This window comes from Elgaria multicarinata, chromosome 2 (genome assembly GCF_023053635.1).
Source record: "Elgaria multicarinata webbii isolate HBS135686 ecotype San Diego chromosome 2, rElgMul1.1.pri, whole genome shotgun sequence".
Lineage (NCBI taxonomy): Eukaryota > Metazoa > Chordata > Lepidosauria > Squamata > Anguidae > Elgaria > Elgaria multicarinata.
This window is the reverse complement of record NC_086172.1, coordinates 91,576,084-91,603,797: the sequence shown is the minus strand read 5'-3', so window position 1 is coordinate 91,603,797 and position 27,714 is coordinate 91,576,084. Positions and strand designations below refer to the sequence as shown.

The 27,714-nt window shown below is 41.8% G+C and overlaps 1 protein-coding gene across 2 annotated transcripts in view; it reads left to right on the top strand.

Annotated features, from left to right (window-relative positions):
- The window catches only part of OSBPL5 (oxysterol binding protein like 5), a 188,217-nt gene that overhangs the window by 129,731 nt on the left and 30,772 nt on the right, over positions 1-27,714 (top strand). For both annotated transcript variants that reach the window (XM_063117173.1, XM_063117174.1), the window contains exons 3-7: positions 3,133-3,206; positions 9,483-9,563; positions 12,656-12,757; positions 14,169-14,372; positions 21,883-21,967. In XM_063117173.1, coding sequence (XP_062973243.1) covers positions 3,133-3,206; positions 9,483-9,563; positions 12,656-12,757; positions 14,169-14,372; positions 21,883-21,967 — 546 coding nt within the window. The remainder of the gene's footprint in view (positions 1-3,132; positions 3,207-9,482; positions 9,564-12,655; positions 12,758-14,168; positions 14,373-21,882; positions 21,968-27,714) is intronic.

The window sequence follows — 27,714 nt, the reverse complement described above, 5'->3', positions numbered from 1 at the left end:
TAATAGCTATCAGCCTTGTTTTTGTTGGCTGGAGTAAATTCTTCCCAGAGGACCTGTGTGTGCGGGGGTGGGTTGTACGGGAGAAGGCGATCCCGCAGGTAGCCTGGACCCAAACTATGTAGGGCTTTACCTTGCAAGATTCTCCACCCTATTTTGGGGCAACGAAACTGGGGAAACATTTTCACTGAATTTCTCGGCAGAGAGAAGAAATTCTCGTCCGTTTCTCAAAGGTAGGGCTCACCATTGGCAGGAGTAGTTGTACCACAACTTCTTTCTTTCGAGAGAGTTTTGTTTCGTTTAAGCATCAACTCTGTTTTGCACCCACCACAATGCAGGTGTGAGGGGGCATTGTTATCTCTAGCTCCAAAGAAGGGGTGGAGCTAGTGCTGTGCCTAGGGCAGGGCTCCTGCAGCTTTAACTCTTGTGATGAAGAAGAGAGGATTTCACCAGGTGCTGCATGCATAGAAATGACACCTGCTGAAATTCCCTTTTCTATACAAGCGTTAAAGATACAGGAGCCCTGTCCTCCTTTCCATATGGTCACCCTACAAGTATTAGTAGCAGGGCTAGCAATAAAGTTGACAGTCCTGCGTTGCACAGTGGTTAGTACCTGTTAGGTAGCATACTATCTGTTCTATAGACCATAGCTAACTAGCAGGGTTGCCTCCCTTTTTTCTCTGGCCAACCTTTTATTGTTCGCTATCTTCATGAAATGCAGAAATCCAGCAAGTGCTGCTTTGCCTGACACAGAGATATTGTGCCCCTTAATATACATTTATTCCATTTCTTGCAGCAGTTTTGCAACCTGATCCCAATTTCCCCCCTTTCCTGCAATTGTTTAGCAGCGCAATCCTATACATGACTACTTAGCACTTATTCCCACTGAGTTTGTCAGGCTTACTTCCAGATGAGTGTGCACAGGATTGTAGCCATTGGCACAAGGTCTCCATCCTTAGCAATGAAAGGTAGTAAACCATCATGGACCGAGTAGCTCTTCTCTTTCTCACCCCATCCTTTATTTCTTCTGGGTATTATGCCTTAAAAACAACAACAACAACAACATAATAATAATAATAATAATATGTGAAAGTAGTGCAAATGTTCCTCCCCACCACTCTAAGCCAATTAAGGCTCCATCAGTGATCAGCCAACATTATTGCTTAGCAGCAAAGAAGCAAACTGAACCAGGAAGAAGGGGAAGAACAAAGGAAGGCTGAGGACCTGGTGTTAAACAGCAAGCAAAAACCACTGCTGTTGTTTAAAAGGGATCAGGCTACCCACCGGTAACATGTTATCTCATGGGAGAAGCACTGGGAGGCATCTGTGAGTGTAACAAACAATACTCTGAGGTTCCAGTATCAAGGCTTTTATCCAGGTTTTCCCCTGTCAGTGAGAGCCCAGCAGTCTGGGGTTACAGTTCTAGTACCTGCCCCTTTACATTTTGATAGGGATGGATTTTGGCTACGAAGACAGCTATTAAGAACTTCTTTTTCCCCCTTGCTCATTATTTTAAGGTAATCGAGTTTTCTCTTTTGAAGTGTGTCTGTCAATGCTTATGGTATTGGTATGATTTGGTTATGAGGCCTTGGGAATAACATACATGCATGGTTTTTAAATGTATGCAGTTTTTCTAAGCAGCAATGCAACTTAGCATTATTTAAACCTAGAAGGTTTTCCCTCTGTATTTGTATAAAACATGCCTTCCTTTATTTTGGAGATGGCAAGAGGTGAGTTTTGAAGCAGCTATAGAAGCATTTAAGTTTGACTCCTGTCAAACCCAGCATAATTAATACAGAACAAAGAGACTGTATAAGCTTTAGGTTAAATGCTGATTCACAAAAGTGTTAGGTGAATGCTGCTAAGTGATGTTTAGCTGGCAATCTATCACTTATTTTGGCTGAAGTCCTCATGAAAACACTGGGATTTACTTCCAAGTAAATGTGTGTTGCCTGAGGTTGTTAATAGGGAAAAGGAAAAAGCATGGGAAATATTGCTAATGTGCCAAATGAGGCAGTAGAACTGATTCATAGGTCTGGGGAGGACGATGTCAGCATTTTCTCTTCTTCAGGCATAAATCAATAACCAGGGAATGGTGTGACTTTTTTTTTTTTTTTGGTAACTGCCAAAGAAGATCATCTGCATTTTGTAAACCATGAATCAGTCTTGGGATTCCCATTAAAATTTATTGGCAGTTTGGACTTTATGTTCTCTTTCAGCTAAATGAATACATAAGGAAAGGAAGATAAATTCATTCAATAATCATCTGTGCATGGAAACACCATTGTACAAATACCTAGCTTTAAGGCACCTCTGAGTGTGACAGGGTGAGGATGTCCTTAATCCTAATATTTACTTGACAGTAGCCCCATTGACCTCAGTAAATGTTTGCCTAGGATCTTAGCCTAAGGCAGAGGTTATAAATCTTATTCATAGAAGGCCTCCCAAACCATGAAACAAGTTAGTTTCAGCTTCTTTCTTTTAATACAAGTTGCTTGAGGGGCAGAACTGATTCTTATTCCAGGCATGAAGCAAGGACGATCAATGAAAGACGCAGAGTGTTTTGTGCTTTGAGGAAGCCCCCAGGGAACAAAAACAGTCTTCAACAAATCAAGCAATAGCTTACATATGTACAAAGGGGGCCATCACAGACCTAACGCCATGGGTGGGACTTTCATATCTCTCAAGGTTGCCTCAAACACTACATTTTTCAGTGGAGTCTCTTCACATGTTCAGCTGACAAGGATGGAGAACAGATGGGCATGCATGTGTGAACCAGGGGTTGGCAAATTGCAGCAAATGGCAAATAGTCTGCTTTTCAAGTAATATACAGAAATGGCACAAATCATTTGTACTTATTGGCATAGACTTCATACCTATTTCGAACCGATATTGGTAACTTCTTTGTGTGATCATTCTTCTATGTTGCGTTCTGCAGTAGTGGACTGATCATGGTTATCTTAAACTGCTCATCATATTCTTGTCGTAATCTTAAAGCTCCTGCTTGGATATGTGACACTTTCTGCCATTGTTTCCTTTAGAAGCAAAGCCTTTTACAAGGTATTTATTTTAGTGGCTATGTGTTTTCCACATACGTAAATCCTCAGTGCTTTACTTATGCTGTTGTGTTTTCAGGGAAAGACATGGAAGGAAACAGCTTGTCCATACTGAAGGATGAGGTTCCTCAGACGCCAAACTCTATTAATAAGGTAACGAGGCTTATAGAGAATGCTCATTTCTACTTTAATCAAAATGAAGAGTAGATGGAGAAATAGTAGCTCTGTCACTAAGGTGTATTTTAATGTGGAATTAGTGCACCTTCACAGTATGAGGAATACCCATAAATGATGAATTTCATGTTTTTATAAACATGTAGTCAAACTCCTCTTGAATTTTTATTAGCACCCTTTGGACAGAGGTCCACAAATCTTGATAGGTCTTGGTTCTGATGTCACACTGAGCTTCAGAGGCGCAGGTGCAGTCCCCTACCTCAGATCCATGTTCAGGAGGAGCTGCTGGGGTTTGTCACACTCACCAGAAGAGGGAAGAGATGCTCATTATGGGGAGCACTTTATGGACCTCTGCTTTTGGAGTCTATTAAGTAAACTATTAAATTTAATTCAGTTCAATTGTATTCCACTTCTTGCCAAGGGCTTAGGGGCTGATATCAGTGAAATACAAATGAACTATGCAGAATGGAGCTGCTTAGGCTCTCTCAAGGGGCTTCCTCCTTTTCAGTAGAATATTGTTCTTTTCTCTCTCTTTGGATGTGCTATGTTGCAAATGTGATGTGGCTGCAAAAAAAGCAAATGCTATTTTGGGCTGCATTAATAGAATTATAGCTTCCAAATTGTGTGAGGTACTGGTTCTCCTCTATTCGACCCTGGTTAGGCCTCATCTTGAGTATTGCATCCAGTTTTGGGCACCACACTTCAAGAAGGATGCAGACAAGCTGGAGTGTGTTCAGAGGAGGGCAACCAGGATAATCAGGGGTCTGGAAACAAAGCCCTATGCGGAGAGACTGAAAGAACTGGGGATGTTTAGCCTTGAGAAGAGAAGGTAGAGGGGAGACATGATAGCTCTCTTCAAATACTTAAAATGTTGTCACGCAGAGGAGGACCAGGATCTCTTCTTGATCATCCCAGAGTGCAGGACATGGAATAATGGGCTCAAGTTACAGGAAGCCAGATTCTGGCTGGACATCAGGAAAAACTTCCTGACTGTTAGAGCAGTATGACAATGGAACCCATTACCTAGGGAGGTTTTGGGCTCTCCCACACTAAAGGCATTCAAGAGGCAGCTGGACAACCATCTTTCAGGTATGCTTTAAGGTGGATTCCTGCATTGAGCAGGGGGTTGGATTCGATGGCCTTATAGGCCAACTCTACTATTCTATGATTCTATGGTTCTTGGAATGCCCATTGGCTTCCACAGCCATTTTGCACACAAGACAAGCCCTTCTTCTAAAGACAACTCCGTAGCCATGAAACTGTCTCATTTGGGAAAATATCTTCTGTGCTCAGTGTTACCAGATATGGAATATTAATACATATGACTGCTAAGATGGCAGAGAGCAGTTTCAGTGCCAGCCTTGGAGGGTAACTCATTGGCAAAGCTACTGTTTGCCTCTTGCGCTGTCTCTTCCCTGCCACCACCTGCTCCTAGTTAACTCAAACCAGGGCAATTGTATGGTGACAATAGCCCCGTTCAGACAACACGCTAAACCATGCTGCTTAACCACAAAATGGTTAAAGGAATGCATGCATTCCATTAACCATTTTGTGGTTAAGCAGCATGGTTTAGCGTGTTGTCTGAATGAGGGCAATATTTATCACCATACAATTAAAAGCTTCACTTGCTGATTTTTGCAGACTAAACAACTGTTAAAGCCCATAGAAAGAAGCTGGTACACATTGATTTTGGGACCAGTTGTCAGCACACTGGTCCAATTCTATCCACTACATCACCCTAGTTCTCCATAAGTTACATACCATTTTAAGGATAAACAATATCCATGATAAAAATAGAAAAGTATTAAATGTTCATTAAAGCCTACATTAAAATGATAGCATGTCAATGTTTCCCCCCCCCCCATCTCAACTTGATGGATGGCTCAAAGGGAGCTTGTAGTTCTTGTTTAATATATTTCAGGAGAACATTGTTGTGTAAATAACACAAAAGCAATAGTGAAGGACATGACTTACATGGGGCTTGGGGGTGGATTGGAGGCAACTTGTTTTCAAGCCTTAGAGAAAAAGAGGAAGAGGTTTGGAAAACATTGGAACACTCTCATGTGATCTCTAACTTGACATGATAAGGGAAAGAGACAACAGGGCCATCTTGTGCATTTTTCTTAGTCCAGGTATTTCCAACCTCCCTGTTTTAACAAAGGGTCCTTCCAAGATGAGGCTTTTCATCATGGAATCACCCTGCATCATTCACAGAATGATGTCTGTCCAAATTACATCGTCTTCCTCTTGTAACCCTGATGTGTTTTTCCATTGCTTCCACTATTTTTCTTTCCACAAAAATATCTCTTAGAGCGCAATCCTATGCATGTAGAGGCAGAAAAAAGTCCTACAATTCCCAGCAGTCCTGAATGCTGGGCGTCGTATGACGTCTGTCTAAATATGCATAAGATTTGTGTCCCTTAAAGGAGGAGTAATTTTGCACAGTGTAATTTTGATTGCTAGCACTAGGAGCCATTTGTCTGGAAGCAGCCAAACTAAGCTTCTATCCTACATGAATTAAGGCAAAGCTTTGAAATGGCAAATGCATTGTGTGTCAGACCTCAGAAGACAATTGTGGAAAATAATATTGTACTTAATAGGGGGTTCACAGATGGGCTTGAACAGATTGAGAATTGGGAGCAAAACTGCATGTAATTCAGAGGTTGGGTTTCTTTGTTCCTAAAAGTGCCAATAATTACAGTCTTTTTCAGCTAATTATTTTGGCTGTGATCAGTGACTTCAACACACATGCTTTCAAATTCTCTTCTGTGAACATGAGAATGCTCTGTAGCTGCATTCACATTCCTGATCCTTCAAAACATGATCTAAAGAAATGGCCAGATTCATGTGGAAACGTGGTTTGCAGGAACATAGGAAGCTGCCTTATTTCAAATCACACTATTTGCTCATCCAGCCCAGTAGTATCTATTCTGACTAGCAAGTTACCAATCCAAGCCGCCACCACCATGGCTTCTCATGTTGTCTGAACCCAGTGAGCGTGGCTTGTTGGGATGGTTAACAAAGCACCCCACAATCCTATAGCAAGCCATGGGTTCTGGATGGTGTGTTAACCACCCCAAACCTTGCCAGGTTTGGACAACACACACACACACACACACACACACACACACACACACACACACACACACAAAACCCCAACCCTGGCAAGGGTTATTATACAAATCAGACAGCATGTGACCATGTGCATACCAGTCAATGCCATCTGATGTGTATAGTAACCCTTGCTGGAAGCAGGTTTCATCTTGTCCAAATTGGAGATAAGTAATGCATGTATGTATTAATACATTTCCTCCAAGGAATCCAAGGCGGCATACATAATCCTCCTCCATTTTATCCTCCCAACAACAACCTTGTGAATTGGGTTGGGCTGAGAGTCTGTGACTGGCCCAAAGACACCTAGTGGGTTTCCATGGCCGAATGGGGACTAGAATCTGGATCTCCCAACTCCTAGTCCGACACTTTAGCCACTACACCGCACTGGCTGTTAAGACAGGTTTGCAGACTGTTCACAGTTGCAACCTGATAGCAAATTTGGCTCGATTGTCATTTCTCTAGTTGTGTTTTTGTCTCTCCCCATTGAAAAACCAGCTGGTTAATTTCAAGTATGAAGTGGGCAACTGCCTATTTTGGAATGCCTTGAAGCCACAAACACATGTCAAGCTTTCTGCAACCAGCAATCTTGCTTCTGCTTTCAGCAATCTTGCTTCAGCTTTCAGTCATGGGTTGGTGTTGCCAAGCAAGCTTTATTCAATGGCCTGACCTCGGCATAGAATTTTGTACTGTGTATTTAATCTGCTTTTGTCCTTTTGTTTTGCAAATGTTCAGAGTAGTTAACCAAGGACATTTGGTCACTTGCTGCCGGTCTTTCTGAGAGAAAGAGAAGTAGGAGCTGAGGCAGAATAAAATCTCCAGTCTGTCTGTCCTGCTGCTGCCCTTCCTCCTAGAGTAAATCTGGGGAGGAGGATACAAATGTCAGTAAGAACTGCAGTGTGGTGTGGATGTGCTTTTTAACCTTCCTGAGTTAATGATAGCCATCTTCACCAAGGGAATGTGTTGGCCCCACTGCTTGCTATATATCCAGCAGTCAAAGGAGTTGAGCCCAGACACAATTGGCAGAGACCTCTGATACGGAGAGAAACCAGGCGGGTGTGTGATCAGGAACAAAATGTTTGTTGTGTTCCCTGAGTACTGTGTTCAGAGTTCAAACATTCTAGGGACATTTACTATTGCCAAAGCATGATTTCTCCTTGATATTTTATCTCAGCCCAAGTTTGTGTATGCACAGATATTTGGATTGAGGTTGTTGCTGTTTTTATCCCAAAAGGTAATAAATTTATTAGCTTGCTTTCATCCTTTTTAAATTTAAGGCCTGGTTCAGACATAATGGGATCCTTTAGTGTCCCACTATGTGAATGAGCCTGTATACATGCTCTCTCTCTCTCTATCCCTTGTGCAGCTGTGAGGAGGAGATCAGAACTCTGGAGAACTGTGTTTTTTGGAACAAGCCACAATCTGAAACCACCGTTTAATCCTGGTTTGTTCTAACAAACCACAGTTTAAAAAAACCTCCCAATTTGGGCATAATGGGAATCTGTTCTATGTTTAAAACTGGAAGTGAATGCTTCCCTTCGCCTCATGGCTGCACAAGAAAGGAGAAGAAGAGGAGCACACAAGCCCCAAAGCTGACCATGGCTTTCCATTACATCTGAACCAGCTTTGAGAACGCATTGAACTGCAGTAGGTGGCTTAACCAGGATACAGGTGTCTTTAAGGCTCAGTTTAGATGTGATATTAGTGATCCCCCTTATCCATGGTTAAGAGATTGGGACCAGGCTATGAGCATGTACACTCTCTCTTCCCTTCTTTGGATCAATTTCTCTTCCTTTCATTCACTCAGAGTTAGCAATGGTTACGTGCTACAAGTGCAAACCATGGTTAACACACATCTGATTCCCTTGAAACCCTAGTTTGCAAACATATTTCAAACGCATGGCTCCTGGGAGCTGTTGAGTTATGTTTGTACCAGACATAAACCAGATTGGAAGAATAGAAAGTGAGCCTTTGTTTCATTTAAAACAGAGCTATAAAAGCCACTGTCTGTAGAAGCCCATTGCCAGATGAACTGAGCCAAAAGAGGTTGTGATAGCCATGTACATTTTTTCTTTTGTTAATATCAATTTGACTTACATGAAACTGCATTGCTGCCTGTGTTCAAAGTCCTTCAGAGTTTTCGTCCCAATTTGTGTATCATTTAAAAAAACATATTATAACACGCCATCCAAATCCCCCAAAGCCTGTTTATTGTTTGGCGTGAAGGTTTTGATTGATTATATAATTTATAAACCACTCCCCATAGAGAGGGATTGGAGTGGTATACAATAAATTAAAACACAAACTGCAGATATTTGCAATAAAAGCACAGAAAAAGCAAATAATGTTGTGTGTCTTACAGTGGTGCAAATTGGTTAGCTCTTGTGGCACTGGGGGTAGGGGCATCAATGTACAGTTGTGCTCTGTGTGGTGTTCCTAAACAATGAGCCAAAGATTTGTGTTGCTGTATCATTAAATCCCCCCAATTTAAGCACAAGCAAAGTAGAGTCTTGGGAAGGATGAAGCCACCATAGAGCAGGAAGCAGGTCAGGCAGGGGGTTGAAGTAGATTTGACATGCAAGGCCTTTGGGGGCAAGGATGCTGGTTACTCTCTGGCTGGGGTGGGTGGACAACTTGTGGCCTTGCAGATGTTTGGGCCTACAACTTCAATCAGTGCTAGCCAGCTTAACCATTGGTGAGGGATGATGGGAGTTGTAGGCCAAAACATCTGGAGAGCCACAAGTTGCTCTCTATGAGATTCAGCTTGGGGCTGCCATTCTGAGGGGCATTCCTGGTTTAGGGATTTCAGGTTTGGAAGATTAGTACTTGCAGGGCCCAGAACTGGTGTGCCTGTAGGTAGTGCTACTGATTCAGCTGGCCCGTCTTCCTCCAGGTCAGTGCCCCATGTCACTAATGGTAGTCTGGTTTCTGACAGGTAGACATGACTTCTTCTGCCTCTTCTCCTGTTGTCTAACTATCCTTGCCTTGCTGCAGACAGTCGTTTTGTGTGATAGAGAAATGAATTCATCTTGAAATTAAGGCATTTCTTCAGTATTGCCTTTTCTCTAATTGATGATTGCTTATTGCCTTTTCCCCCTTGCATTTTATTTTTGTCTTAACCCATTCCAATTTCTTTCATTTTAGACGGAGTTCAAATTTTGCAATGGCTCTGATAAAGAGTGTGTATCTCCTACTGGCAAAAACAACAAGAAAGAAACATTGAAGGTAGGTGGAAGAAGATTCATCTTAGGGGCTTCTGGCACTAGCAATTAGAAGCAATTGTGAACTCTTCTGTCTTTTTCTCCTTAAAGGATTTTCTGCATTAAGAAAAAGATGGACACAAATATATGAGAGGGTCATAAGTAGAAGATGTCATTGTGTGTGTGTGGGGGGGGGGGAACCAGCCCAGCCCTGGAAACTTCTGTGAGTGAAGCAGGGTGTGGGTACCATCAAAGTCTTATCTGGAAGCACCCTAGTTGTTTGGAAAGCTGTTCTGATTTCCCTTAGACCAAGTTCATGACTCTGCAGTATTTTGGCAGGTTGAGATTTAACATTGCTCTTCCCCACTCCCCCCGATTGACTTGCTTTAAATTAATAAAAATACAAGAATCCACATGCAAAGGATAAACTCCTTTCCACTCATAAAATAATTTAAATCTCTTTTTTGTTTTTGAGATCTCACAGTAATCTCCACATCACAAATATTACACATGCAGGGTATTATGAACATTGTAGTTGGCAGCAATTGTGGGGGATACATGAAACAAAATGGTAGCAGACTGAAGCTGGATTTTTCCAGGCTAACCTTATTTGAGAAAATGGGAAATGCTTTCCCATGGAATTCAGCATGGCCAAGACCTGTACTACTTAATTAAAGCACAACATTATCAACATTAACAGCCTGATGCTCTCTGGATGCTTTGAACGACAACTCCCAGAATTCCTGACCATTTGGCCATGTTGGCTGGGGCAGACAGAATATGAAATGCAAAACATCTGGAGGACACCAGGCTGGAGAGGGCTAATACAGCCCATAGCCAGAGATCTGGGATGGGGTCAGCCCTCCCCAGTCAACTCAGCCTAGAGAAGGCATTATACTGTATAATTGTTTTAAAATATGATCCTTAAAAACCCAGATGAGACATACTAATACATTTAAATTGAGGCTACAATCCTTATACATGCTTGAGTTTGCCTGTTGAACTCAGTGAAGCTGAGTAGACATGCATAGATCCAGTTGGCACAAATGTCTCAGTTGCATTGCATTATTAACATTACAAATATGGAGACTACTTTCCCTGTCTTCACAGGGACTGTTGCCATCCACTTTCACAGGCAAGAATTGCAAAGGAACCACTTTAAAAATGAATTGCAGATTACTCATTAAATTCCCCTCTCTACAAATTAAGGATCTGATTGCAGCGATGGTAATGCAATAAATATTTAGCAGACATACCCATCCACCCACCTGCCCACCCACACGAAAGGTCTCTCAAAGCAAATCACTCCACATTGACAAGCAAGTTCAGTCAAACAGAGAAAAGCAGTTCTCACTCATCCTACAGGTTCATTAAGTAGTCAAGCCATTGGAAGAAGAGGGGATGAATGCCTTCCTGATCTCAAGTTGCCACAGGCAGGTGACACTGCCATGCACACCATTTCATAAAATGCTCCTCTATTCCTTTTCTTGCCAGAAAATGTCCTTGCGTACCATGCAATGTTCCCAAATAAAATAACCTATGCTAAAATTTTGTTACGATCCCCCAAGGGCCTCAGATAATCAGAATGACTTCACATTTAACTGCATGTCTTCCAAATGTCCTTAGCATTGCCCTCAATCAAATTCCCTAAATTGAATAAAAAGACCAGTGTATAGGAGATTGCCTTGCAGTCAGTACAAGGCCAGGGAAAGCCTATGCGCAACGAAGCCAGGTAACTGGCAGAAGCATCGGCTGGAGGTACTCCAGCCATTGGTTCAGCTGGGTACCATATGACCTCTGGGGGGCATGGCCTCCACCCACTAATGTCATTTGGCCGGCAGAGAGCTGGCTGGATGAGGTCATCTTTACTCCACTCCTCTTGTAGTGGGTCTAATCACCAAGCCAGCTAGCTCAGTAAAGCTTAGCCCATCTGGGAGCTGCTTTCCAGAGTTTTGGGAAGTCGTCTTTTCCAGCCATGAAATGGAGGTGCCAGAGATTGGACCTGGAATCTTCTGCCTGGAATCTTTAGTTTTTGGTTTGCCCTGCATCACATGTCATTTTTGAACTCTCCCTCTGTTTTAAAAGCACTGACCCCAGGGTGAGGAGCTCTCATAGCCCAAGGCCAGTTGTGGGTGTGCAATGCTGTCCACAGGGACATGAACCCCATCCAGTTAAGGGCAGTTGTGGAAATCCAGTGAGGCTAGATCAGCCTTTCCCAACCTGGTGCCTTCCAGATGTTTTGGATTATAACTCCCAGAATTCCTGGCCATTGGGGCAGATGGCATTTGAAGTACAAAACATCTGGAAGGCTCCAGGTTGATGAAGGCTACATATACAAATACATTTATTTCTTTATTGCATTTTTATACTGCCCAATAGCCGAAGCTCTCCGGGTGGTTTACAAAAATAAAATTTGTCATGGCTTCTTGATCACAGTAAGCTGCTAACGCTGGAGATTTGAAAACATAGTAGTAATGGTGCTGTTGACTAATATAAGCATTCATTAGTCTTGCTTGATAGGTATTCAAATGGAAAATATTCCCAGGTCTGAATTTCTACTTCATTCTTTTAATTCAAAACATTTAGATTGCCTTCCTAACATTATTGTATAATAATGATTCTAGTTTTATTATTTTATCCTGCCCTTCATCTGAGAAGCTCAGGGCAGCCTAAATTGTCCCCCCTATGTTTAGCCACACAACAACCCTGTCGGGTAGGTTAGGGTAAGAGAATGACTGGCACAAGGCCACCCACCTCACAATGGCTAAGTGGGGAACTGAACCTGGGTCTCCCTGTTCCTAGTTTGGCACTTTTAACTACTGTGCTATGTTGACTCTTTGAGAGAGAAAGAAAAAAAGATTGGCTCAGAGTAGCAGTGAAATTGCACTGGGTAAGAGGCCAAAATCAATAGAATTTTAACCAAAAATGAAAGCTCATTGCTGTTGCACTGGGTGCTGCATAAACTTCCGTCAGTTCTCTACAGTGCTGGTTCCTGTTTTAAATGAGCGGTACCGTTTCTTCTTCCCCTCTCAGTTTTTTCTCCCTCTTTCTGCTGGCGCAGGAGAAAAAGGAAAAAAATGTGCTCATGAATGCTGTTTCATCTCTATGGTATAACAGGTGCAGAAGAAAAATTACAGGCAGGAGAAGAAAAGAGCCACCAAGCAACTCTTCAGTGCTTTGAAAGATCCCAGTGTGGTCATTATGGCAGATTGGCTCAAGGTAATTCAGTGGAAACTATCATTTTAGGAATACTTGGATGAGAATATCCGGCAGCTTTTAGGGCTGTACATTCATAATCCATCAGCTGCCTTCTTTCCAAAGGTTGTCTGCCGCATAAAAATAGCACTATTTGGGAAACGAAAACTGAAGACTGAAGTAATGTATTCTGAGGCCGCAGTAATATCTGAGGCTTGTATGTGGCAGAGCAGGTGATAAAATTTAGGCTAAGGGAAGAAAAGGAAATGGTTGGGAAGAGTGATAGCATCCTTTCTGGCTTTATCAAAAGGCCTCTTTGTTTCAGAATGCCTTGTGGCATGACTTAATTACCCCTTTCCTGGTTCAAAAAAAAGAAAAAAGAAAAAGCGCTCCGCTGTCTGAAAACCACAGAAATTTTAATTGTGACATTTATAGAAATGCATTATTTATGTTGCTAATTTAAAGAGGATGGGTATTTTTAAGGGAAAGCAAAAGAGATGTCTTACACCAGCAGATCACTAGTACATCTATCCCAGGAGGTCTAAAGGTTACAGGCAGAAATAATTCTCTAGCCTTACCGCCCAAGCCTCCTTCATGTGGGGGATGCCAGGGATGGAATCTGGTGGCCTTGTGTTTTTATACACAAAGAGCATGGACTTATTGCTGAACCTTTGGGTCTTTTCCGTAACTTGCACTAACTTCCCACTAACTTGCAGCCTCATCCAGCACTCTGCACAACCAAACCTTTGCGCAGTAATGCAGCCGCAAACTCGCTTTCTGATCCCTGATGATCAGCTCTGTTACCAGGAGCCAGCTACTGAAGTCTCTGCTGACTCTGTGGGGTGGAACCAAACAACTTATCCCATTGAAGCCACGACAGATACATAAGACAAACACAGGTTAAACTCCTTTGAGGCCTTCTGGAACCTTTCTATGAAGGCACTAAAACACTAACAAGGCTGCAGTGTGGAAAAAAACCACACAGATGGAGCAGCAGACATATTTTTCTTCAGACCCTAGAGATGTACAAATGAAGGTACTTCAGCATGCATTGCCTTTTGGAGGCGAGAGGCCATGGGCACCCTAGGGGAGTGCTGTTTAAATGTAAAGCTGACTCAGGATATAGGAGCAACAATGGGATCTTAGGGCAAAAGGAAAATTGCCTCCTCTTAATTTGCTATTTGGAGAGAATCAGTCCCTTTCTTCACAGACAATTCTGCTGGGAGTTTGACTTCAGCCCCTAGTTACTTTATCTGGAGTAGTACAGCAAGACACTTGGGAAAAGTGAGTTTGCTTTCAGAAAAAAAGGTACTGCAATCTGACCCTGTTAGTAAAAAAGAAAGAAAAAAAGTGCTTTTTAAAACTGTTTCCCCGGATAGGAGCAACTTTATTTTAGCGGAGAGAGGAGAAATCCCTTCTTATTCTTGTTCTTCAGATTCGTGGAACTTTGAAAAGCTGGACCAAGTTGTGGTGTGTGCTGAAACCTGGAGTGTTGCTGATCTATAAAACACCAAAGGTTGGGCAGTGGGTGGGGACCATCTTGCTTCATTCTTGCGAGCTGATCGAAAGACCTTCCAAAAAAGACGGCTTCTGCTTCAAACTCTTTCATCCTCTGGATCAGTCCATTTGGGCTGTGAAGGTAAGTGCCATGCTGAATTTGACAACTTGCATCAAGTGTCCTTTGAGGCAGAACCAACAGGCTCTTTGCAGGCGGCAGTGCTGTTTGACAGCTGCCTGGTGTCTAAGTTTGGTAGAATACGATACTGAAATTTAAGGGGAAGGGGGAAATCTGTGTAAATACAAGTTTTCAACAAGTTCATCTTTCTGGAAGCAGTTCTTATAATCAATGTACTGTTAGTTAAAACCTTGAGTGCATACCCCAAAGATTCTCTCTGGGTCAAGAAGGCAACTGTTGGAGCTTTGTTGGGCATAATTATTGTAAGACCATGTTTGAAGTTGAGCAGGCAACAGTCACATGGAGCTTGTGCGAAGGGGACAGATAGGGAAGGGAAAAGAAGGGCCACATAGCCAGTGGCAGTTGATGCCCATTGGGGCTGGTTGGGCACAGAGCAAGGCAATGGTCCTCCTCTGGCAACAGACTATTGAACAAGAGAAGACCATGTATGGCAATCAGAAGCTGCACGCTGTGCATTGGAGCAAATGCACCTGGTTGGGGGGGGGGCATTCTCTCTGCTACGACTGAATGGGAATAGGTGGTGGATTGTCCTATTCACCCCTACATATGGCCGTATGATGCTGGGAGGAGGAATGGATGCAGAAGCTCAGACAGTCAAGGCCCGGGGCATGCCGCATCTGATATGGAGCTGTCTGGGGTGTAAGGAAGTGTGGGTCACTCTAATCCAGGGATTTACAAGGTGGAGCATATAAGGAACTTGGTAAGAATGACGAGTCTGTGGGCTGTGGATGGGTGTGGTCACTTGTAATGTTTGACTCAACAAACTCAGAAAGGATAAAAGAACGCAGTCTGTATATTCAGCAAGTGAAGGTCAGGTATAGAAATGGCAGCTTTATTTAACAGTAAAAAGGAAGTTGCATACTGTAAAATGTTAGCAGCTCTGGGGTGGAGGGGTAGAGACTCTTTCTGGGGTATAGTGATTGGCGTTCCCAGCTGTTGGCTCAGAGGACAGTGGTACATTTGAAATTTCCACACCAACCTTCCTCATGATTGGGGCAGGGGAGTCCTGTTCCCTCGGTTTATCTTGTGACCACAGTTTTGAGGCCCATGGCACTTTACAGTAACTCCCTGAGGAGGATCACCTCAAAACCTAAGAACTATGAATATCTAGCAATAAAACATGGACAGTGGACATTTTTAATGGAACAAAACAGTCCATCCTAAGGATGTAACTTTTATGATCCAGAAAAAGGTGCCTGTTTCAATACAAAGGCTATCATCATTAATTTTAACATCCTGGATATGCCCTTTAATTTCTTAACAACTCAGTTCTCTGGATGTAAAATGACATTTCCTTCCTCCATCTGTCCTGCCTAATTACACTGGAATCCATAAGAAAAACCAATTGCCATTGTATTTATATGTCTCTAGCACAATAGAACCTTTAACATTATGAGGGCTTCTGTGCACATTAATGATATTACTGCTGAAAGTTCCTACAGTTTCTATTTGTAAGTAATTTCCCTAATATAGTAAAAATAATAATGATGATGATGCTCTGCCCTGGGACATAAGTCAACAGCATTTGCCACCAGCTGTGATTAATAAGAAGGGCTTCATACCACCTCCTGACAAGTTTGGAGATTAGCATCAGCCATGGTGCTCTAAAGGAGCAGTGCTTAACTGCACTTGAATCTGGTCCATTGCTAAAAGTAGTGAATCTGCAGACTGACAGCAAAGAGACTGTGAGAAACATTCTCAGTCTAAATTAATGCAGTGCTGATCAACCTGTCACAGGGGACTCTGTATGTTCTAGTACAGCTGCTATCATTTTCTTCACAGGCATTGGAGGGGTCTGTCAAAATGGAGCACCCAACCTCCAGATAAATCTCTCATAGCTGGCTTCCCAGAAGAGAATAATTATTTCTAATGTTGTCCAGAAATGAAATTTATCAATAAAGTTCCTTGCCCATTTACAATATGTCTGGGTAATGTCTGGATCAGGGTTGGAGAACCTATGGCTTTCCAGATGTGGTTGGACACCAGCATGATCTGTAGACAGGACTGATGGGAGTTGTAGTCCAATCATATCTGGACCATAGATATCGCCCACCTTGATAGTTAATTCCAATGCTACTTATTTCACTTCAGTGATTATAAAAATAAAAAAAACCCAGTGTTTTAAACCAGTTGGTTCTCACCCACATCTCTTGCCTGGTTACCTGAAGTAGCAAAATGTTTGTTTTTGGACAGTGGCCATCTTTTTTTCTTAAGTTTAAAATAGAATTTCACACTCTGAACAGATGGAATTTAAAGACCAAATTCGACATGACTTGAACAGCCACATTTGTTGTTCGCATTCACATATAACTCAAGAAACATGGAGGGGGGCATGGTAGTCTAGTTTTTACATCAAAAGAGGCATGCAAGTGAAGGGAGTTGAACTTAGAATCAAAGATCTAGTTCAAACATAACAACTCAGATTTCAAGTTTTGTATGGGTTACCATTGAATCATGGGCCGATGTTGAATTGTTTGTCGTTATATGCAAACCCTGCACTATGGTTTAATTATGGGTTGTTAACAACAAGCAACCCAACAACCAACCACAGGTTCTCTTCTTGGGTTGTTTATGATTAGTAACGCATAGTTAAACCATGGGGCCTTTTCAGTGGTGGCCCCCCCAATTATGGAATGATCTTCCTGACAAGGCTCGCCTGGTGTCAACATTGTTATCTTTTCAGTGCCAGGTTAAGACCTTTCTCTTCTCCCAGCCATTTAACAGCATTTAGCAACATATGCTGAGTTTGTTTGTTTTTAACGAACCCCAGAATAGCTGTTTTTATAAGGATACTGTTGTTTTTATGCTTTTTATGTTTTTAAACTTTGCATATTTGTTTTTAATATTTACTGTTTTTAACTTTTGTAAACTGCCCAGAGAGCTTCGGCTATGGGGCGGTATTTAAATGCAATAAATAAATAAATAAAATAATGTAGGATTCACACGTAACAACAACCCATGATTCAACAACAACCCACGATTCAACAACAACCTATGCTCAAAATTGTCTAGATCACCCCCCTGCTTGATTCAAGAAACCCAGAGCAAGAGCATCCCCAACAGATGGTCATCCAGCCTCTGCTGGAAGTCCTCCTGTGAGGGAGAGCCCACCACCCCTCAAGGTAATTGGTTCCATTGTTGGATTAGAGTGGGGCTGGGAGAAAAGTACATGAGGGGGTAAGGTTGGGTGGGAGGGTTCAGCTCTCTCATGCATGTGTCTCTTTCATATACATATTAGTTACACATACTCTTTTATACATGATTGGAGCACAGGCGCATAAATAACCAAGCGAGTCTAGTCACATCTCGTTTCAATCTAACTGAGTGGGAAAGGGGTGGATTTCTCCCAATCATTTCATGTTTATGTGTGAATGAGTGGTTCTGTGTTGGTTATTTTATACACTTCCTTCCAGACCTAATAACTGATCACTTTCTATTTGGATTCCAACTTTTCTGCAAGGAACATGAAGAAGTGTCATGAAGAAGTGTCCCGTTTCATCCTCATGACAACATTGTGAGGGAGGCTAGACTGAGAGATAGTGAGTGACTTAAGCTATATGGGTCAGAAAGGATTTGAATCCAGGTCTTCTCAGTCCAGATGCAGCACTATATCTACTGCACTGGCATAAAAACCATGACACAACAGAACTTCAGTCTAGATTTTGTTGTTCAGGAAGGGAAAAGTAATGAGCAGCAAAATAGGAGTATGCAGTAGATCATGTTGATATGGAGATGATCTGACAGTATGAACTGCTGAAGCGACACATTTTCTGACCCAGTTCTTAATGGCTAGAAGACATCTCTGGCAGGGAATGAGTACATTATTTACTTGCCCTCCCTAAAAGAGGCCAGGCGAAGACATCTTTTCTCTTTCACAGGAGGGGCTTGAAAGCTATCTCTATGGAGACATAATAGACAAAATGAGCAAAAGCCAGGGATCTCATCACTCAGCTTAGCAACTCACAATGGTCCAGCTGACATTAATATGATCTGGCAGTATTCCTTGTGGCTCTTTCCCTTTCATTAGTTTTAATCTGGAAGCTGGGCTTTGGGAAACATTCAGTGTGTTCTTGATATGAATGATTTTTTTCCCCAAAAAACAAAATTGGAACATGGCAGGGGAAGAATGGTGCAGGTGCAGATCGCTAATGGTTTTTAAAATAAGTGAACTAAAAGGTTGTAAGTCTTTTCTATGTAGACAGCAGAGTATTTCAAATGATCTCCTTAATCTATCAAGTGCAAGAATAATTGAGTAGTGGAAGCTAGTGTAGTGACTCAAGGTTGTAATTCTGTACATACTTACCTGAGAGCAAGCAGCATTGAACTCAGTAGGCAGGTTCATACATCACTTTAGAATGTAAGCCTATGCGGCAGAGTCTTGCTATTTACTGTTTTACTCTGTACAGCACCATGTACATTGATGGTGCTATATAAATAAATAAATAAATAATAATAATAATAATAATAATAATAATAATAATAAGGCATGATGGTTTATAAGCTACTCATAGTAACTTATAAGCTACTGTACTCCCCACACAATTAGACAAATAAGCTACTGTGTGTAGCTTATTTCCCCTGCCCCTCCTCCCTCTACCATCCTCCCACTTGATCCCACCATTTTTTTTGTGTTGGAAACCAAATCCCAGCATGTGTTCTCTCAGCCAAATCTTTGACCCACACAAGCTGTGGTCCTTTAAACACCTGTAAAACGGCCAGGCAAAGGTGCCTCACTTTGATGCCTTCGTGCCTGGAATAACTAGGCCACATTCATATTTATTGCTGAAAGCATGAAGAATTAGTGTGTGTTTAGGACGACATGCAGCATACATACATTTTAAATGTATTTGTGGGTTGCATTTGGATAAGGCCTTGTAACTGCAGCTACTTATGAACAAAAGTGTTTAAAATTGAAATTAGATACATTGAAATGAGGGGGGAGTTGGGTTTCAAAACATACTTAGATTTTTAAAACAGCGAAGTAAATTCCTTACCACAGCTGTATTGTTTCCTGTAACTACTGTCGTTGGAGATCATTCCCTCTGCACGAAAGCCACGTGGATCGTGCCACAACAGACCTGCCGTACACACTCCCATGCTATCCGTTATTTTCCAGTCCATCTGCTACTGAGGTGGTAGAAGGATGCAGAGATGCTGGATCCTAACGGGACACAGCAGCAGCTGCCAGATGTCCTGTCACACCATCTGTTGTGTAGGACAGTTAATGCGGCAGCTTTGATGAAACGAGGCTAAGTTGGGATGGAAGCTACAGGGCTCCTTCTCAGAGACTGGGACATGAATGGTTATACAATCTCCCTCCTTGCCTGCAGAATAGCAGCTTTGATGCGGAATGCTGCTAAGGTATTTTGCAGAGCTGAATTCCTCAAGTGAAAAGACTTGAGGAATTACAGGAGTCACATTCTATAGTGAAGCATTTGTCACTCCTTGGTCACCTTTCACTGTGCCAGAGATTTCTATGTTTTTCTCTCCTTCAGAGTTTTGTGCAGGGCTCTGCACATTATCGTCAGGTGGGAACTTTCATCTAAATACTTCTGTTGGTTCTATATTTTCTATTTAATTGAGGGAAATAATAAATAAAAGCTTATTTTTAAAATATTTCTGAGAGTTTATGGGAGAGATGGTCCCCAGTCATGGGAAAGTTATGAAATTGTTACCTGCACACTGATTGCCTTTTGATATTGTCAGAAAGGGGGAGATCTCTCCTGACACAGGAGCAATTCAGAAAGTTACTGAGAGGACAGCCTGTGGTCTCCACGCACACACCCTGCCTGCTGCTGCCCAATCCTACCCTTCGTTTAAGAAATTCAGGGTGGAATCCATTAGGTTATTGTTCCCCTTCCTCACTTTGAAGACTTTTTGAGGGAAAAGCGGCTTAAAATACTAATATAAATTAAAGATAAACACCTTTATGAGGTGAGTTAGGCCGAGTGACACTCAAGGTCTCCCAATAAGTGGGCTTTATTGGCTGAGTGAGAATTTAAATCTAGGACTTGGCACCAAAGACACATTTGATGATGCACTCTGCTTACTCAGTGGAGCGTTCCCATTCTTTTCTCCCCCTGAAAAGCCACACTTGGGTGTTAGGAACTAGAGTGAGGAATTGGGGAAAATCTGGGTAAGAGTCATCTTGTACGTTGCCTTCACATTACACAAGAGCACCATTGAATCCAAGACTATGGGTGCTTCCAAATGGAGGCCTCCTAGCGCTATGTCAAACAGTATCATGCACCTATTCCATTTTTTGTTTCTTAATGGACTTTCCACAGTAAGCAAAAAGATGGAATAAATGGTGGAGAAAAATGGGAGAAGAGGAGGAAGACAATATCTGAATATTCTGTGAATGAGTCCAGGCCATTGCAGGATATAACCCCAGGGGTTGGATCCAAGGTCTGCCTTCCATGAGAAGAAGGAACCTTCTGCAACAGGACAGGCTCTGCTTGCAGAAGTTCTCTTCACCTGATTTTTGGACGTCCCCCTCCCTAGGCACATCACAGCTCACACCACTCAGCAGGGTGTCTTACATTTTCAGGGGGCTGGAGGGGTGGCTGTGGGAAGGAGCAGCCAGGGAAGCCCTAAAGATGGAAATGACTGGATCATCTGAGGGAAGTCCACATCCTTCAGTTGATTCAGCTTAAATCTGGATCCAACTTGCCTGGAAACATCCTACTGCTTTCTGTTACAATTCTGACAATGGCTCTCTTAAAGGCTGAGCTTAATGACATGAGAGAAAATTGGTATGAATGGCTTCTAAGATATTAATATTCACATGAGGCAAGAGAGCCATCTGTTTGATTTTGTGTGAAAGAGAGTGTTTACAATGAATACAGAAGTCAAGTGTGGGATGGGTTACGTAGCTGATCGAACTCCAGAGAAACCTGGCAGATGTCTGCTGCTGTACCTTTTTGGCATATTAATGGCTTGTAAAGAGGAACAAATATTTAAATTATTTAATCCATATTTATTTCCATATATCTTCACATTCTTATTGGACTGAACTTCTGTTCTGTGAAAATTAACTACACTATATCTTCTTGTGAAGGTGTGAAATTGCCACCACACCTCTCAACCCCTCACTTTCCGGATCACCTAACCATCTCTCAACAAGGTCTTGCCTACTGGTTCAGACAGGACTGCTTCCTTCTTGGATTAAAATCAGCATACTTAGTGATAGATTACTCATCTATAAATAAATAGAGGGTGTCAGCAGCCATGCATTCCAAGATTTCATTTTTGGTCTGTTTAATGATGCATTGATTTAGACATAGCTAAATACATTTTCAACCTCTTTGTGTGCCAGAAACTAATGGTGGTTGTATAATTATTGTTTAACACACTAAAAGTATAAAATTAACAATAAAAGCAGGGAAGATAAAACAGAGAAATACACAAAAATGATGAAAGATGCTTCTTTTTATTTTACCAATCATTCTAGGGTCCAAAGGGAGAGAATGTGGGTTCCATCACGCAACCTCTTCCCAGCAGCTACTTGATCTTCAGAGCAGCTTCTGAATCAGATGGTGAGTTGTGTTTTGTTCTTTCTTTACATGTAGATGCTGTTTATCATCTTTCTGCTAACCAATGTGAATCCTTCTGTACAAGCACTTTGTATGGAAATCGCCAAGGTTTGTGTATTTGAAGAACCCATATGCATTTTCAAGGTCTGTAACTACATGTCACTGGAGTGTGAGTGCTGCCAAACTACATTTTGCAGGCAACATTTAGTTGCACACTGTGGAAACATGAAGCAACATTGTGTTAGCATCTCCCTGCCCCTCACTTTGCTTCGGTGGCTGCCATTTGTGGGGAGGGAAATGCTACTGCAATAATGTCACATCATGTTCTCCTTGCTCCACCAATTAACGGGAAAGAGACTACATCTCCCAGTAACATACAGTTTGAGCTTCGCTTTGTAGCCTTTATGGGTGCAATCCTAGGCATGTTTAGACAGAAAAAAAACCCTTCAACTTCCAGCATCTTCCAGCTGGAAGAGGTCAAAATGACCTTTGGGAGCCATAACTGTGTTTGCATTCCAGCTATCAAATTTTTAAAGCAAACAAAAATCTTCCCAGCAGGAAGGATTATCAAATGGATAAAATTGGATATTGTAACCTTATTATTTTATTTCTGCATCATCTCTTTATTTAATAAGAGCAATCCTAAAATTAATTTGCCAAAAGATGGAAGCAATGGCCTATTGGATCCTCTTTAGCTGTTACTGGAAATTTGAAATGTTATGGGGGCCAAAGTTCCCTCAGGCATAAGGGAGTGCTCTAGATGGAAACAGAATGAATAGAAGAAATTAAGTAGAGGCCCCACAAAGAAAACAAGACCGCTAGATTCATTCCAAAGTTGTTTTTACTTTGTGCAAGAATATTCTTGCAAATTTCAACTGAATAGTACTATAATTTAAATCAGGGTTTGTTTGTTGTTTTAGCAACACAGTCACACAGATCTACTTAATTTTTAGCTAATATTCAAAGTCTCAGATGACTCACCTAGGAGGAAATACATTTTGATAGATGTGCTCTAAGCCAAGTTAAAAACCCAAATATATAGAAGACTGTGGACTAGTTCTCCTCAAGATAATGCCTGTGGAACATCTGAAATAGGCAAGCGAGGGAATGATGGCTACCCAAAGGTCATTTTGATCTCTTCTCTTATGTAGCAATCATAATATCAAAAAGGACAATCAAGAAAAGGTTTACTGAAAACAACAGGTTGACTTCAGATTTAGTCATACTTTGACTAATAGTCATACCTATTAAAATCAATGGGATCTAATTTAGTTATGAGTAACTTGTGTTCCTTTGATTTCAATGGGTCTACTGTAAGTATGGCTAAATCTGGATGCATCCCATGGTGCCTTGCTAGTGTCCATTCACAGCACAATCCTATGCATGTCTACTCAGAAGTAAGTCTCATTGAGTCAAATAGGACTTACACCCAGGGTATAGGATTGCAACCTCAGTCACCAAATGAGTCACATACCAGACTCCTCTGGATTAGCTAAGCCACAGAGTTCTAACTCCAATAATTGGCTTTTTGGATTCTGGACTCTGCTAAGTGGCTTTCTGAGTCCTCAGTCAGCCATTTTTATTTGGATGGTGTCAGCCTTTTGACTACAGTGGAAATGAATGCAAAATATTCAGGTCTAAAAGACGTATTTCTTTTTGTCATTATTAAACTAAATCTTGTGGGGAAAATTGCAGACTACCAAATGCTTCTTGACGTTCCATATCCCACAGCTACAAGGTATAATTAGTTTTTGAGGGTGGAGGTGAGGGGGAGGAACAAGCATTTCAAACATTGGCCAGATTAAGACAGCTCATGGAAGAGAGATGAAAACCAACCAGTCCCTCAGGCTTTTGAGACAATTTAATAGCTCCAATGATTGTCTATCAATCTACATCTTAAAAGCTATTATTCTCCTTAGAGATCAATTTAACTTGTCATTCTATTTAGCTTAATTACAAAACCTGCAGCATAAAGCCACATGGTCACTCTTGCTGGGGGGGGAGGGGTGGCTAGCACAGAGCTCTTCTCTGAGGACCTCTATCCTGATGCATTGGGGCCAAGCTGCAAAAATAAAATAAAAAATAGCTGCCTATTAGATAATATTCTTTTAGACTTCTGTAGACTGGATTGACTTAGCTTATTTACGGTAGCCTTAGGGCTATCGAATCTCCACTTGTTAGGAGTTGCATGGCATAAGCCCTGCGCACTGAAGCAGCAGCCTGTTCCTGTTGGCGTCCTCAGTTAGAATCCTCTATCCTTGAAAACAGCTTCTTGATGATTACAAAAGGATGCGTATTGGTGTAAACAATGTATAGCAGAGGTGAAGAACCTCACGTCTGGAAGCCAAATCCACTTTGCCTGGCTTCCCCAGATGGCCCCACCCCTGTCCTTGGCCCCTCTCCCCTGACTGCCAATCTTCTGGTGGTTTCCTAGCTTCTGTGCAAAAAAAAATTCGCATTCTACAAAGGTAGAAATGGCCCTCCTAAGGATGAGTTACCGCCAGCAAGCTCCGTTAAGCGACGATATGCCAATATTTTTGGTACTGTGGCCTGCCAAAATGAAATTTGGCCCTTGAGCTGAAAGAGGTTCAACACCCTTGGGGCCTAGTTTCAATTATTATTAAAATCTTCTGGGAAATATATATGATACCCTTATTTATTGGTCGCTTTTGTATCTTATCCTTCTTCCAAGATCAGGGAAGCTAAACAAGCCCTGACATTAAGTGCATCTTTGGATTCAATGTGCACTTTTTAATGGAAATGAGTATCAGGATTACAACAGGCAGGAGGGAGAGTTTAATCCTTTCAATCCCTGCTGTGGATGGGACAAAAGACTCTATTATGAGTTCACAGTTTCTATTGGGAGAATATCTCCCATTGGCATTTAATGTAATGTCTCCTTTGGTCCTAAATTCTACATAGGATTATGTATATTATCTTTATAACTACCTGTGTAAGGTGTGGTGGATTAGGTGAAAGACAGTGACTTACAACACAATCCTATGGAAGTTTGCTCAGAAGCTGGCCCAATTCATTCGGTGGTGTTCACTTCCTGTTGCTGTTTTATTTGTACATACTGTACAGCACCAAGTACATTGTTGGTGCTATAGAAATTATATTATTATTATTATTATTATTATTATTATTATTATTATTATTATTATTATTGAAATCAGTGTTGTAACTGTCAATAAATCAAATTATAGACCAATGACGAATAGGGCGCCGCAGCATGGTGAGCGCTCTGGATAAGAGTGCTTACCATCTTCCATCTGGTCCTGATGTAATTGCTTCATTTTATTTTGCTTGCAAATCTTAAGTATATGGTCCAGTATGGCTCAGATATAGAAGATACTATTGTTGTTGGCCTGCAGGTTAGTGCTGCTAACTGTTCAGTGGTAGTTGATTCTAGAGGTACAGCACCACCTGTAGGGCACACACAAGAACTGTCCTGCATTGATTACCTTTTATCTACTGAAATCAGTTTGTAAAGCAGGCGTATCGCAATCTGGTGGTTGGAGGGAGACTTCTAATCCAAGAGGATTTTGGTGCCCTTCTCCAAAAACACCCAAGAGGCCTGCAAAGACGTCAAGTAAACCAACTACCTGAAAGAAGCTGATAGAACTGGGCAAATTGCAGATGTGCAGGATATGTTCCCTTTGACTTGGGGTGCTCCTTCCTATTCTATCCTCTATGATCTCCGGCATGCAGGAAATTCAGGGTTGTCCTCCATTTTATAGTCTTTGTTGATATGGAGGAGAGTTGGACAGACATTCCCATTTTGTAGGCTGCATTTCAGTGTACCTGCACAGCTGTGAATATCTAAGAGGGTAAAAAAAGTTGCCTGCATGATTTGAAGCAACAACAACGGGCCACTTAGCCCAAAGCAGAAACAGTATGAATTGGCATTTGAAACTGCACATGTGACTCTTGGATACGCCTACTACTACTTTCAAAATTCCCGCTAAGTGCTTGGCGTGGAGTACCTGTGCAATATTAGAAGTGATATGGATGGGAGCGGGATTCAACCTCTGGTGTTTAGTCACCTTTTTTTGTCATCCAACACCTTCCTTCTCAGTTGGTGGTGGAGATCTTTACTGAGGGCAAGAAATTATAGTTGATATTATGGTTATCACTGTATGGAGCCACATGGATTTTAATAACACATGCAGTGCTATACACCTGCACATGCATTTCATTGCACTAAAAAAATACATGCCCCTCCCCCTTATTCCACAATTAAAGCACTGATATGGCATTTCATTGCATTATACACACTAAAATGTACGTGACCCTGCAGATTCTTACATTCTTCTCCCGCATTTGCAACTTTCTATATTCTTGTGTGGCACTTGGTTGGGCAATAGGCAAAGCATATACTATGCAATATTCCTTGATGTGCTCCCACTGAGCAGCAGTTGCATGTAGAAACCAATGTGGACATATCAGTGCCTTGGGAATGAAAAGACCTCCAGTGTAGACCATACTCGAGTTGCCTCCTTCTAACAACGTGGATGTGGTCAAATTACCTCCTTTGGGTGCATGTAGTCTGATCACCTCTTTTGAGTAGGTGAAGACCTCAGGTTCATTGTCCCTTCCTTGGCTTGGAAAGGGGAGACCCAAAAGCCTCAGCTGGAGGAGTCTGTTATCCACTTAATTTCATGGGTGGCAGCTTGTGAAAGGGGAGAAAGCCTCATCAAAGCTACAGGCATCCAAAAATAGCTTGCTGCTTGACCATGGCTTTTCCCCCACAAGACTTCGAGACCTCCTTTCTCCTCAGCTCACCCTGCACCACCTGCTTTTGATGGCCAAATCCCACACAATTGACGAGCAGTCACCTCATCAGCAGAGCAGGCCGTATGTGTGTGTCTGTGTGCTGTCTGGTTTAAATACAAAAAGTCTTAGGCTGTCCAGTTGCCTTTGCTGGCAGGTGTCCCAGATGTTATCCTCCAAATATAGCCTCTTGTGTGCAGAAATTGGTTGCTGCAAGTCTGGGAATGCCACTTTCTGGGAGGGTAATGATGTTTGCTATTGATGAGAAAGAACGTTGTTTGCAGGAGGGGAGGGGATTGAGGAGCTTGCCATGCGATGTGAAAGCCAGCATTTCCTGAATGTCTGTCTTCAGCTATTTTAGCCATTTGTGTTTCTATATACAGAGCCATTTATGAATGTGAAATCAAGAATTTTTAAGATGTGTTGATTTGTTGTACTAATGTTGTTCCCTGCCTCAATCCAAAGGGAGAGGCGGGTAATAAATAAATATATTATTATTATTATTATTATTATTATTATTATTATTATTATTATTGTTATTATTTTCCCGATATGAATGACACCTTTTGGTGTTCTATTTTTCTTCTTGACTGAAGCTTTTTAACCGTCATGTTTGTGTGACTGAGCACCCAGCACGTTTTAAAGGTTTGAAATAACTGAATTACTGCCTAAGAGACTTTTTCTACAACAAGAGCACTCCTACATCCTATTAGATACCACCAGGGTTCAGGGGTGTTTCAGAACGAACAGCATTTGATTGCTAGTGGAATTAGAAACTAATTGCACACAACTGCCTTGAACCTCTGGCCCCTTGTTCCAGGGAAGAAGTACATAGGATCAAGAACTAATCTTCTTCTGCCAACATAGCAGGAGAGAGCCCCTGGAGCAAATGCCATTGCATCAGTGGCCATTGGCAATGCTTTTTCAGGATGGGTCTTTAATACTAACTTAAGCACAATAATGTTACATGGTGCCCT